The 14,423-nt window shown below is 42.9% G+C and overlaps 1 protein-coding gene across 1 annotated transcript in view; it reads right to left on the bottom strand.

The window, feature by feature from the left end:
* Positions 1-14,423, bottom strand: part of LOC311099778 (sister chromatid cohesion protein PDS5 homolog B-like) — a 101,995-nt gene that overhangs the window by 52,562 nt on the left and 35,010 nt on the right. Inside the window, exons 5-6 of the mRNA XM_084140523.1 lie at positions 8,976-9,073; positions 353-479 (exon numbers count right to left, since the gene is read on the bottom strand). Coding sequence (XP_083996649.1) covers positions 353-479; positions 8,976-9,073 — 225 coding nt within the window. The remainder of the gene's footprint in view (positions 1-352; positions 480-8,975; positions 9,074-14,423) is intronic.

Genomic DNA, 14,423 nt, shown 5'->3' with positions numbered 1-14,423 from the left:
GCTGATTTACAGTCTCAGACAGTAGGAGTCTCACAGTATTACCGAGCATTGAGACAGGCTGATTTACAGTATCAGAGACAGATTAGCCAACCCTCCAGCCAGCAGGCTACCACACACACTCTAAGGCTAAATACAACAGTGTGTGTGTGTGCATTGTATGAATAAGTAGCGTCCGGCAGATCTGTGAGACAGTCCAAGTTTTAGGTGTGTGTGTAGCGCATGCGTGTGTGTGTAGTGCGTGTATCTTGTGAGTGTGACTGTGTGCGTGCGCCCGTGTGTGTGCGTGCGTGTGTGTGCGTGCGTGCGCCTGTGTGTGTGTGTGTTTTTGTATTCAGTCTGTGTGTGTGTGTACCTTGTGTGCGGGCACCAGGTTGACCAGCACCGTGTCCAGTAGTTCTTGTGACACGCTGTCTCCCTCACAGACGATAGAACTCATCAGATCCACCATGTGCATGTGCACCTTTTGGTTGTGCCCGTTGCTATGGAAACAGGAGTCAAGTAAATCACATTTTTGTAGCTATAACACTTTCCATAAAAACACAGATCTTTACAATAACCAGATTATTAGGTACACCAATCTAGTACCGGGTCGGACCCCCCTTTGCCTCCAGAACAGCCAGAATGATTCAGGGAATGGATTCTACAAGGTGTGGCGTTCAAACGTTGCTCAATTGGTATCAAGGGACCTAAAGTGTGCCGGGAAAACATTCCATACACCATTACACCACCGCCACCAGCCTGTAACATTGACACCAGCCTGTAACATTGACACCAGGCGGTAACGTTGACACCAGGCGGTAACGTTGACACCAGGCGGTAACGTTGACACCAGCCTGTAACGTTGACACCAGGCGGTAACGTTGACACCAGGCGGTAACGTTGACACCAGGCGGTAACTTTGACACCAGACGGTAACGTTGACACTAGGCGGTAACGTTGACACCAGGCGGTAACGTTGACACCAGGCGGTAACTTTGACACCAGACGGTAACGTTGACACTAGGCGGTAACGTTGACACCAGGCAGTAACGTTGACACTAGGCGGTAACGTTGACACCAGGCAGTAACGTTGACACTAGGCGGTAACGTTGACACCAGGCAGGATGGGGCCATGGACTCATGCTGCTTACGCCAAATCCTGACTCTACCATCAGCATGACGCAACAGGAACCGGGATTCATCGGACCAGGCGATGTTTTTCCACTCCTCAGTTGTCCAGTGCTGGTGATGGCTCGCCCACTGGAGACGCTTCTTCTTGTTTTTAGCTGATAGGAGTGGAACCTGGTGTGGTCGTCTGCTGCAATAGCCCATCCGTGACAAGGATCGACGAGTTGTGCGTTCCGAGAAGCCGTTCTGCACACCCCTGTTGTACTGCGCTGTTATTTGTCTGATTGTGGCCCGCCTGTTAGCTTGCACCATTCTAGCCATTCTCCTTCGACCTCTCTCACCAACGAGTTGTTTTCGCCCACAGGACTGCTGCTGACTGGATGATTTTTGTTTGTCGCACCATTTTTTCGGTAATCCCTAGACGCTGTCGTGTGTAAAAAGCCAAACAGGCTGTTTCCTAGATACTGGCACCGACGATCATACCCCGCTCAGTCACTTAAATCACTAGTTTTACCCATTCGAACGTTTAAATCGAATAGTAACTGAATGCCTCGATGCCTGTGACTCACTGTCTGTAGGAGCCAACCATTTCCGTGAACGGGGTGTATCTAATAAACTGGCCACTGTATGTATCAAGCATCTGGGAGTGCTGATCTAGTATCAGGTCCCCCCCCCTGTCCATGTAATCTTATTCATTGTAACATAAAAAGGTCAAACTGATCCTAAATCAGCACTACTATTCTGAGACACTTGATACATACGGCCCTTGGCTTAAAACGGCAATTCCGCCACGTTTGAATTTTCTGTGGGGGAATTGAAATGGACCAACAAAAAAAAAAGTTGAAGTCGGAAGTTTACATACTCTTTGGTTGGAGTCATTAAAACTAATTTTTTTCAACCACTCCACACATTTTTTGTTAACAAACTATAGTTTTGGCAAGTCGGTTAGGACATCTACTTTCTGCATGACAAGTAATTCTTCCAACAATTTTTTACAGGCTCCTGAGTGGCGCAGCGGTCTAAGGCACTGCATCTCAGTGCTTGAGGCGTCACTACAGACTCCCTGGTTCGATTCCAGGCTGTATCACAACCGGCCGTGATTGGGAATCCCATAGGGCAGCGCACAATTGGCCCAGCGTCGTCCGGGTTTGGCCGGTGTAGGCCGTCATTGTAAATAAGAATTTGTTCTTAACGGACTTGCCAAGTTAAATAATTTAAAAAATACAGACAAATTATTTCACTTATAATTCACTGTATCACAATTCCAGTGGGTCAGAAGTTTACATACACTAAGTTGACTGTGACTTTAAAATGATTGGAAAATTCCAGAAAATGATGTCATGGCTTTAGAAGCTTCTGATAGGCTAATTGACATCATTTGAGTCAATTGGAGGTGTACCTGTGGATGTATTTCAAGGCCTACCTTCAACTCAGTGCCTCTTTGCTTGACATCATGGGAAAATGCTGCAGGAGGGACTGGTGGACTTCACAAAATAAATGGCATCATGAGGAAGGAAAATTATGTGGATGTATTGAAGCAACATCTCAAGACATCAGTCAGGAAGTTAAAGCTTGGTCGCAAATGGGTCTTCCAAATGAACAATGACCCCAAGCATACTTCCAAAGCTGTGGCAAAATGGCTTAAGGACAACAAAGTCAAGGTATTGGAGTGGCCATCACAAAGCCCTGACCTCAATCCTATAGAACATTTGTGGGCAGAACTGAAAAGGTGTGTGTGAGCAAGGAGGCCTACAAACCTGACTCAGTTACACCAGCTCTGTCAGGAGGAATGGGCCAAAATTCACCCAACTTATTGTGGGAAGCTTGTGGAAGGCTAACTGATACGTTTGACCCAAGTTACACAATTTAATGCTACCAAATACTAATTGAGTGTATGTAAACTTCTGACCCACTGGGAATGTGATGAAAGAAATAAAAGCTGAAATAAATAATTCTCTACTATTATTCTGACATTTCACATTCTTAAAATAAAGTGGTGATCCTAACTGACCTAAGACAGGGAATTTTTACTAGGATTAAATGTCATGAATGAAAAACTGAGTTTAAATGTATTTGGCTAAGGTGTATGTAAACTTCCGACTTCAACTGTACTTAATAAAAATGTGTTCAAGCAGTTTTAATGATTTGTTAATTTCATTTTACCCCCCACCCCCAAATTTTTTTATTTTTTATTTTGAGGATAACTAAAGAGATCAAATTTTTATTTTTATTGTAATAAATGTAGCAATGGATCATGATGAACGGATATCAAAACCGTCAGGCATATTTACAGTCAATGATCAGACCACCATCCCCTTTCTTAATGACAGAGGCTAATTTAGCAACATGCCATGCTTCCAGGTAGGTTACTGCTGGCGGGTTGGACACTATGCTCCACAATGCCTGCTAAAGTGGGTTAAAATGACAAATGATCAAATGCATTTAAATAAATGTTAAAACATTAAGCGTTGTTGAAACACTAATATGTTGGGTTCACTAAATGTGTTACATCAACTCATATTTAATAATATGATCAGTAAATCCAATACATTTTTATGGCTGTTATTAATTCCCTGAACTTACTTTAAGTTACATCTACTAATAATATTAAGTGTCTTCTTGTTGCCTTAATTATCTTTATAGTGTAGGATTAAAAAGTAGAAAAACTGTGATTTTCAAAACCTGGGTATTTTCTTGCTCCCCACGTCACCGCGAATCTCAGTGTTTGAAAAATCACTGTTTAACTTTTGATGATGTCATCGGGTAGAATTGTTTTACTTCATATTCTTTTCTACAAAAGCTCATTTCACATGTGACTCGTTTCAGGAAACTAGGCGTATGTCGCACGTCACTACATGTATTTGTTATCAAAATGCAGTTTTTTGGGGGGGCAGAAATGCCTTCTGGAACGTGAACTTTCATGAGCCTTAATAATAAGCTTGTATTCCATCCATAAATACGAAAATATGTTAAATTACACCTAGTTGGTTTAGCCATGGAAGAAGACAGGAACCTTCCCACTAGCCATGATTGGCTGAGATAAATGTATGGGCTGGACATTTCAGGACATGAGTTTGGATTGGTTTGCCATATAACGTGAGCTGTTCAGTATGTGTTGACAGTCCTTTCTACCGCGCCGTTTTTGAAAGATATAACGTTAGCCATCGAGAACTACAAACGTTTTGCTACTTTTCTCAACAACATTGATGCCCTGAATTTACCAGGCGTTATCGACAGATCAGTAGGAAAAAGTGAAGGGCTACTTTCTGCACATGCCACGGTCAGTGTGAACCGCCGTGACTTGACACAAAGCTGGCCAAACAAGATGTAGCTACAAACAAAACTGAGTTAAATGGTTCCAGTCTGCCGTGTATACGGGTAAGAGTCTAGATAAATTTTCCAGATAAGTTTCTAATTTTGTCATAAAGTCATTTTTATTGCAAGTTACAGCATACTGTGATCTGTGTAGTAATATTATTTGAAATCAGAAATCCATTTGCATTGCTAGATATAGCCTAATCTTATCTAGTTAACATTGAACCTACAGTGAGGGAAAAAAGTATTTGATCCCCTGCTGATTTTGTACGTTTGACCACTGACAAAGACATGATCAGTCTATAATTTTAATGGTAGGTTTATTTGAACAGTGAGAGACAGAATAACAACAAAAAAATCCAGAAAAACGCATGTAAAAAAATGTTATAAATTGATTTGCATTTTAATGAGGGAAATAAGTATTTGACCCCTCTGCAAAACATTACTTAGTACTTGGTGGCAAAACCCTCGTTGGCAATCACAGAGGTCAGACGTTTCTTGTAGTTGGCCACCAGGTTTGCACACATCTCAGGAGGGATTTTGTTCCACTCCTCTTTGCAGATCTTCTCCAAGTCATTAAGGTTTCGAGGCTGACATTTGGCAACTCGAACCTTCAGCTCCCTCCACAGATTTTCTATGTGATTAAGGTCTGGAGACAGGCTAGGCCACTCCAGGACCTTAATGTGCTTCTTATTGAGCCACTCCTTTGTTGCCTTGGCCGTGTGTTTTGGGTCATTGTCATGCTGGAATACCCATCCACGACCCATTTTCAATGCCCTGGCTGAGGGAAGGAGGTTCTCACCCAAGATTTGACAGTACATGGCCCCGTCCATCGTCCCTTTGATGCGGTGAAGTTGTCCTGTCCCCTTAGCAGAAAAACACCCCCAAAGCATAATGTTTCCACCTCCACGTTTGACGGTGGGGATGGTGTTCTTGGGGTCATAGGCAGCATTCCTCCTCCTCCAAACACGGCGAGTTGAGTTGATGCCAAAGAGCTCCATTTTGGTCTCATCTGACCACAACACTTTCACCCAGTTCTCCTCTGAATCATTCAGATGTTCATTGGCAAACTTCAGACGGCCCTGTATATGTGCTTTCTTGAGCAGGGGAACCTTGCGGGCGCTGCAGGATTTCAGTCCTTCACGGCGTAGTGTGTTACCAATTGTTTTCTTGGTGACTATGGTCCCAGCTGCCTTGAGATCATTGACAAGATCCTCCCGTGTAGTTCTGGGCTGATTCCTCACCGTTCTCATGATCATTGTAACTCCACGAGGTGAGATCTTGCATGTAGCCCCAGGCCGAGGGAGATTGACAGTTATTTTTTGTTTCTTCCATTTGCGAATAATCGCACCAACTGTTGTCACCTTCTCACCAAGCTGCTTGGCGATGGTCTTGTAGCCCATTCCAGCCTTGTGTAGGTCTACAATCTTGTCCCTGACATCCTTGGAGAGCTCTTTGGTCTTGGCCATGGTGGAGAGTTTGGAATCTGATTGATTGATTGCTTCTGTGGACAGGTGTCTTTTATACAGGTAACAAGCTGAGATTAGGAGCACTCCCTTTAAGAGTGTGCTCCTAATCTCAGCTCGTTACCTGTATAAAAGACACCTGGGAGCCAGAAATCTTTCTGATTGAGAGGGGGTCAAATACTTATTTCCCTCATTAAAATGCAAATCAATTTATACAATTTTTGACATGCGTTTTCTGGATTTTTTTGTTGTTATTCTGTCTCTCACTGTTCAAATAAACCTACCATTAAAATTATAGACTGATCATGTCTTTGTCAGTGGGCAAACGTACAAAATCAGCAGGGGATCAAATACTTTTTCCCCTCACTGTAGTTTGTTAGCTTTAGCTACCTACAGATTCATACTACAGCTATGACAATGTTTGTATTGGTAGTAGTAGGAGTTGGGGTTATGCCGGTTCATTGTTTAGCTAGCTAGCTACGTCTAAACAAGAGACTCCACTTCGGCCGGATCATTACATGACCCATCAAATTAGCAGGTGTGTCTGGGGGTGATTACGGTCATCGATTGTATTTCATGAACATGTGTACATGTCTAGATAATATTCACTGTGGGAGCAATTATTAGGAAATGGAAGACATACAAGACCACTGATAATCTCCCTCGATCTGGGGCTCCACGCAAGATCTCACCCCGTGGGGTCAAAATGATCACAAGAACAGTGAGCAAAAATCCCAGAACCACACAGGGGGACCTAGTGAATGACCTGCAGAGAGCTGGGACCAAAGTAACAAAGCCTACCATCAGTAACACACTACGCCGCCAGGGACTCAAATCCTGCAGTGCCAGACGTGTCCCCCTGCTTAAGCCAGTACATGTCCAGGCCCTTCTGAAGTTTGGTAGAGTGCATTTGGATGATCCAGAAGAGGACTGGGAGGATGTCATATGGTCAGATGAAACCAAAATAGAACTTTTTGGTAAAAACTCAACTCGTCGTGTTTGGAGGACAAAGAATGCTGAGTTGCATCCAAAGAACACCATACCTACTGTGAAGCATGGGGGTGGAAACATCATGCTTTGGGGCTGTTTTTCTGCAAAGGGACCAGGACGACTGATCCGTGTAAAGGAAAGAATGAATGGGGCCATGTATCGTGAGATTTTGAGTGAAAACCTCCTTCCATCAGCAATGGCATTGAAGATGAAACGTGGCTGGGTCTTTCAGCATGACAATGATCCCAAACACACCGCCCGGGCAACGAAGGAGTGGCTTCGTAAGAAGCATTTCAAGGTCCTGGAGTGGCCTAGCCAGTCTCCAGATCTCAACCACATAGAAAATCTTTGGAGGGAGTTGAAAGTCTGTGTTGCCCAGCGACAGCCCCAAAACATCACTGCTCTAGAGGAGATCTGCATGGAGGAATGGGCCAAAATACCAGCAACAGTGTGTGAAAACCTTGAAGACTTACAGAAAACGTTTGACCTGTGTCATTGCCAACAAAGGGTATATAACAAAGTATTGAGAAACTTTTGTTATTGACCAAATACTTATTTTCCACCATAATTTGCAAATAAATTCATTAAAAATCCTACAATGTGATTTCCTGGAATTTTCTTTCTCATTTTGTCTGTCATAGTTGACTATGATGAAAATTCAGGCCTCTCTCATATTTTTAAGTGGGAGAACTTGCACAATTGGTGGCTGACTAAATACTTTTTTACCCTACTGTATGTAGACACTGGTATTGTGCTGGAGATAATGAACCTGAGGTTGAAAAGTGGTGGAGTTGCCCTTTAACCCCCACAAAGTGCAAGCACTAGGAAGCAGCATCCAGAGCCATGCAGACTAGGGTGAAGTTACCAGACACTGATGTAAGGTCAGTTTTGTATGTTTCCTCCCTGACGGTTACTGTTAGGATTGGGGGAAGGTTAGCTGATCCTAGATCTGGGCCTAAGGGCAACTTCTACCCAGATCAATTACTCGCATTCCTAAGATCATTACCCTCTATTCACCAGGGGACACACACACAACGGTCATCACAATTGTTAAAAGGTTTTAAAAACAATTCCAATAAATGCAACAGTTGGACAATGGATGAAGAAATCCTTCAGATATTGACCAAACGAATGGAGTTCAGGGATTTTGGTGGGAATTCAGGTATTCCATTTATTGTCAAATTTCACTTTTGTTTTCTTAGAATGCACTCATATAAACATGTTCTAATGGTATCAGGTATTTTAATAAATATTTAGTGCTAAAGTAAAGACAATTATATGTGCCTCATTTGCGTAAATACATGTGGGTGTATTTGCATATATGAATAAATTAACATAAAGGGGTGGAGCAAACCAACAGCTTGGCTCTAGATTACACCTGTATACATACTTTACATTGTGAGATCAGACATCATATCATTATAATCCGAGTGTTCATTTTCAGAAGTTGCTTATATTTCAGTGCATCTAACTTGTAAATATTTAAAACTGTATTAAATTATTACTTTATTCAATTTCCCCCAAAAAATGAACACCCCATCAAAATAAAGTTATATTTTCTTTCTTGTGATGTAAGTGTCGAGCCGATGCGTTCCATCCCCGACGACGCTTTAGCGTTCTTATAGATGCAATGGAAAGACAATGTATTCCATTGAGCCCATTTCAGCCGTTACCGGGGTGTGTTTGACAGGTCATTACAAACATTTCCACCGCCGTAACGTAAACGGAAGAAATGACAGGCACAAGTAAGAGCATGAAATAGCCACAGGGGTGAAATGAAAGCAATCAATACAGCGAGATTTAAGTGACAAGTGGATTTTGCACCCCTCAAAACACAGGAAATAGATCGCTGAAAAAGACAGATCCTCAGGTGGGCCACACACACACACAGCTCTGATCTAGTTCGACGCCAAGTTCTCTGCTGCAGAATTCAGCCCTCAAGGTTGTGTTGAGCAGAGAGAGAGAGAGGGGGGAGAGGAGACATAGAGAGGAGAGAGGAGAGAGAAAGAAAGAGAGAGAGAGGGTTGAGACAGAGGAGAGAGAGGAAAGAGAGAGGAGAGAGCGAGACAGAGAGAGAAGTGTGTCTGTAGTACGTACTTGATGACCTGGAACAGGGTCCTGTAGAGCTGAGTAAATATCTCATTGCTGTCCTCCAGCTCAAAGCAGATGTTATAGGACTTCACCCACGCTATGTTCTACACAGAGATAGAGAGGTTAACAATGCTGCATTACACACACACAATGTTCTACACAGAGAGAGAGAGAGGAAGAGGTTAACACTATACAGAGAGAGAGGGGAAGAGGTTAACACTATACAGAGAGAGAGGGGAAGAGGTTAACACTATACAGAGAGAGAGAGAGGAAGAGGTTAACACTATACAGAGAGAGAGAGAGAGGAAGAGGTTAACACTATACAGAGAGAGAGAGAGAGGAAGAGGTTAACACTATACAGAGATAGAGAGGGGAAGAGGTTAACACTATACAGAGAGAGAGAGAGGAAGAGGTTAACACTATACAGAGAGAGAGAGAGGAAGAGGTTAACACTATACAGAGAGAGAGAGAGAGGAAGAGGTTAACACTATACAGAGAGAGAGAGAGAGGAAGAGGTTAACACTATACAGAGAGAGAGAGAGGAAGAGGTTAACACTATACAGAGAGAGAGAGAGGAAGAGGTTAACACTATACAGAGAGAGAGAGAGAGGAAGAGGTTAACACTATACAGAGAGAGAGAGAGAGGAAGAGGTTAACACTATACAGAGAGAGAGAGAGAGGAAGAGGTTAACACTATACAGAGAGAGAGAGGAAGAGGTTAACACTATACAGAGAGAGAGAGAGGAAGAGGTTAACACTATACAGAGAGAGAGAGGGGAAGAGGTTAACACTATACAGAGAGATAGAGGGGAAGAGGTTAACACTATACAGAGAGAGAGGAAGAGGTTAACACTATACAGAGAGAGAGAGAGAGAGAGGAAGAGGTTAACACTATACAGAGAGAGAGAGAGGAAGAGGTTAACACTATACAGAGAGAGAGAGGAAGAGGTTAACACTATACAGAGAGAGAGAGAGGAAGAGGTTAACACTATACAGAGAGAGAGGGGAAGAGGTTAACACTATACAGAGAGAGAGAGGAAGAGGTTAACACTATACAGAGAGAGAGAGGAAGAGGTTAACACTATACAGAGAGAGAGAGAGAGAGAGGAAGAGGTTAACACTATACAGAGAGAGAGAGAGGAAGAGGTTAACACTATACAGAGAGAGAGAGGAAGAGGTTAACACTATACAGAGAGAGAGAGGAAGAGGTTAACACTATACAGAGAGAGAGAGGGGAAGAGGTTAACACTATACAGAGAGAGAGAGAGGAAGAGGTTAACACTATACAGAGAGAGAGAGAGGAAGAGGTTAACACTATACAGAGAGAGAGAGAGAGGAAGAGGTTAACACTATACAGAGAGAGAGAGGAAGAGGTTAACACTATACAGAGAGAGAGGAAGAGGTTAACACTATACAGAGAGAGAGAGGAAGAGGTTAACACTATACAGAGAGAGAGAGAGAGGAAGAGGTTAACACTATACAGAGAGAGAGAGGAAGAGGTTAACACTATACAGAGAGAGAGAGGGGAAGAGGTTAACACTATACAGAGAGAGAGAGAGGAAGAGGTTAACACTATACAGAGAGAGAGAGAGGAAGAGGTTAACACTATACAGAGAGAGAGAGGAAGAGGTTAACACTATACAGAGAGAGAGAGGAAGAGGTTAACACTATACAGAGATAGAGAGAGGAAGAGGTTAACACTATACAGAGAGAGAGAGAGGAAGAGGTTAACACTATACAGAGAGAGAGAGGAAGAGGTTAACACTATACAGAGAGAGAGAGGAAGAGGTTAACACTATACAGAGAGAGAGAGGAAGAGGTTAACACTATACAGAGAGAGAGGAAGAGGTTAACACTATACAGAGAGAGAGGGGAAGAGGTTAACACTATACAGAGAGAGAGAGGAAGAGGTTAACACTATACAGAGAGAGAGAGGAAGAGGTTAACACTATACAGAGAGAGAGAGGAAGAGGTTAACACTATACAGAGAGAGAGAGAGAGGAAGAGGTTAACACTATACAGAGAGAGAGAGGGGAAGAGGTTAACACTATACAGAGAGAGAGAGAGGAAGAGGTTAACACTATACAGAGAGAGAGAGGGGAAGAGGTTAACACTATACAGAGAGAGAGAGAGGAAGAGGTTAACACTATACAGAGAGAGAGAGGGGAAGAGGTTAACACTATACAGAGAGAGAGAGGAAGAGGTTAACACTATACAGAGAGAGAGAGGAAGAGGTTAACACTATACAGAGAGAGAGAGGAAGAGGTTAACACTATACAGAGAGAGAGGAAGAGGTTAACACTATACAGAGAGAGAGAGGAAGAGGTTAACACTATACAGAGAGAGAGGAAGAGGTTAACACTATACAGAGAGAGAGGGGAAGAGGTTAACACTATACAGAGAGAGAGAGGGGAAGAGGTTAACACTATACAGAGAGAGAGAGGAAGAGGTTAACACTATACAGAGAGAGAGAGGAAGAGGTTAACACTATACAGAGAGAGAGGAAGAGGTTAACACTATACAGAGAGAGAGAGGAAGAGGTTAACACTATACAGAGAGAGAGGAAGAGGTTAACACTATACAGAGAGAGAGAGGAAGAGGTTAACACTATACAGAGAGAGAGGAAGAGGTTAACACTATACAGAGAGAGAGGAAGAGGTTAACACTATACAGAGAGAGAGAGGAAGAGGTTAACACTATACAGAGAGAGAGAGGGGAAGAGGTTAACACTATACAGAGAGAGAGAGAGGAAGAGGTTAACACTATACAGAGAGAGAGAGAGAGGAAGAGGTTAACACTATACAGAGAGAGAGAGAGGAAGATGTTAACACTATACAGAGAGAGAGGAAGAGGTTAACACTATACAGAGAGAGAGGAAGAGGTTAACACTATACAGAGAGAGAGAGGAAGAGGTTAACACTATACAGAGAGAGAGAGGAAGAGGTTAACACTATACAGAGAGAGAGAGGGGAAGAGGTTAACACTATACAGAGAGAGAGAGGGGAAGAGGTTAACACTATACAGAGAGAGAGAGAGGAAGAGGTTAACACTATACAGAGAGAGAGAGAGGAAGAGGTTAACACTATACAGAGAGAGAGAGGAAGAGGTTAACACTATACAGAGAGAGAGAGAGAGGAAGAGGTTAACACTATACAGAGAGAGAGAGGAAGAGGTTAACACTATACAGAGAGAGAGAGAGAGGAAGAGGTTAACACTATACAGAGAGAGAGAGAGGAAGAGGTTAACACTATACAGAGAGAGAGGAAGAGGTTAACACTATACAGAGAGAGAGGAAGAGGTTAACACTATACAGAGAGAGAGAGAGGAAGAGGTTAACACTATACAGAGAGAGAGAGAGGAAGAGGTTAACACTATACAGAGAGAGAGAGAGAGGAAGAGGTTAACACTATACAGAGAGAGAGGAAGAGGTTAACACTATACAGAGAGAGAGAGGAAGAGGTTAACACTATACAGAGAGAGAGAGAGGAAGAGGTTAACACTATACAGAGAGAGAGAGAGGAAGAGGTTAACACTATACAGAGAGAGAGAGAGGAAGAGGTTAACACTATACAGAGAGAGAGAGAGGAAGAGGTTAACACTATACAGAGAGAGAGAGGGGAAGAGGTTAACACTATACAGAGAGAGAGAGAGAGGAAGAGGTTAACACTATACAGAGAGAGAGGGGAAGAGGTTAACACTATACAGAGAGAGAGAGAGGAAGAGGTTAACACTATACAGAGAGAGAGAGGGGAAGAGGTTAACACTATACAGAGAGAGAGAGGGGAAGAGGTTAACACTATACAGAGAGAGAGAGAGGAAGAGGTTAACACTATACAGAGAGAGAGGGGAAGAGGTTAACACTATACAGAGAGAGAGAGGAAGAGGTTAACACTATACAGAGAGAGAGAGGAAGAGGTTAACACTATACAGAGAGAGAGGGGAAGAGGTTAACACTATACAGAGAGAGAGAGGAAGAGGTTAACACTATACAGAGAGAGAGAGAGAGGAAGAGGTTAACACTATACAGAGAGAGAGAGAGAGGAAGAGGTTAACACTATACAGAGAGAGAGAGAGGAAGAGGTTAACACTATACAGAGAGAGAGAGAGGAAGAGGTTAACACTATACAGAGAGAGAGAGAGGAAGAGGTTAACACTATACAGAGAGAGAGAGAGGAAGAGGTTAACACTATACAGAGAGAGAGGAAGAGGTTAACACTATACAGAGAGAGAGAGAGGAAGAGGTTAACACTATACAGAGAGAGAGAGAGGAAGAGGTTAACACTATACAGAGAGAGAGGAAGAGGTTAACACTATACAGAGAGAGAGAGGGGAAGAGGTTAACACTATACAGAGAGAGAGAGAGAGGAAGAGGTTAACACTATACAGAGAGAGAGAGAGAGGAAGAGGTTAACACTATACAGAGAGATAGAGGGGAAGAGGTTAACACTATACAGAGAGAGAGGAAGAGGTTAACACTATACACAGAGAGAGAGGGGAAGAGGTTAACACTATACAGAGAGAGAGAGGGGAAGAGGTTAACACTATACAGAGAGAGAGGAAGAGGTTAACACTATACACAGAGAGAGAGGGGAAGAGGTTAACACTATACAGAGAGAGAGAGAGGAAGAGGTTAACACTATACAGAGAGAGAGAGGAGAAGAGGTTAACACTATACAGAGAGAGAGAGAGAGGAAGAGGTTAACACTATACAGAGAGAGAGAGAGGAAGAGGTTAACACTATACAGAGAGAGAGAGGAAGAGGTTAACACTATACAGAGATAGAGAGAGGAAGAGGTTAACACTATACAGAGAGAGAGAGGGGAAGAGGTTAACACTATACAGAGAGAGAGAGAGGAAGAGGTTAACACTATACAGAGAGAGAGAGGAAGAGGTTAACACTATACAGAGAGAGAGAGAGGAAGAGGTTAACACTATACAGAGAGAGAGAGGGGAAGAGGTTAACACTATACAGAGAGAGAGGAAGAGGTTAACACTATACACAGAGAGAGAGGGGAAGAGGTTAACACTATACAGAGAGAGAGGAAGAGGTTAACACTATACAGAGAGAGAGAGGGGAAGAGGTTAACACTATACAGAGAGAGAGAGAGAGGAAGAGGTTAACACTATACAGAGAGAGAGAGGAAGAGGTTAACACTATACAGAGAGAGAGAGGAAGAGGTTAACACTATACAGAGAGAGAGGGGAAGAGGTTAACACTATACAGAGAGAGAGGAAGAGGTTAACACTATACAGAGAGAGAGAGGGGAAGAGGTTAACACTATACAGAGAGAGAGGGGAAGAGGTTAACACTATACAGAGAGAGAGAGGAAGAGGTTAACACTATACAGAGAGAGAGGGGAAGAAGTTAACACTATACAGAGAGAGAGAGGAAGAGGTTAACACTATACAGAGAGAGAGAGGAAGAGGTTAACACTATACAGAGAGAGAGGGGAA

Source organism: Coregonus lavaretus (assembly GCF_964263955.1).
Source record: "Coregonus lavaretus genome assembly, chromosome: 24".
In the NCBI taxonomy this organism is placed as follows: Eukaryota; Metazoa; Chordata; class Actinopteri; order Salmoniformes; family Salmonidae; genus Coregonus; species Coregonus lavaretus.
Note: the sequence above shows the minus strand (reverse complement) of the source record. Positions and strands in the feature narration are given on the sequence as shown.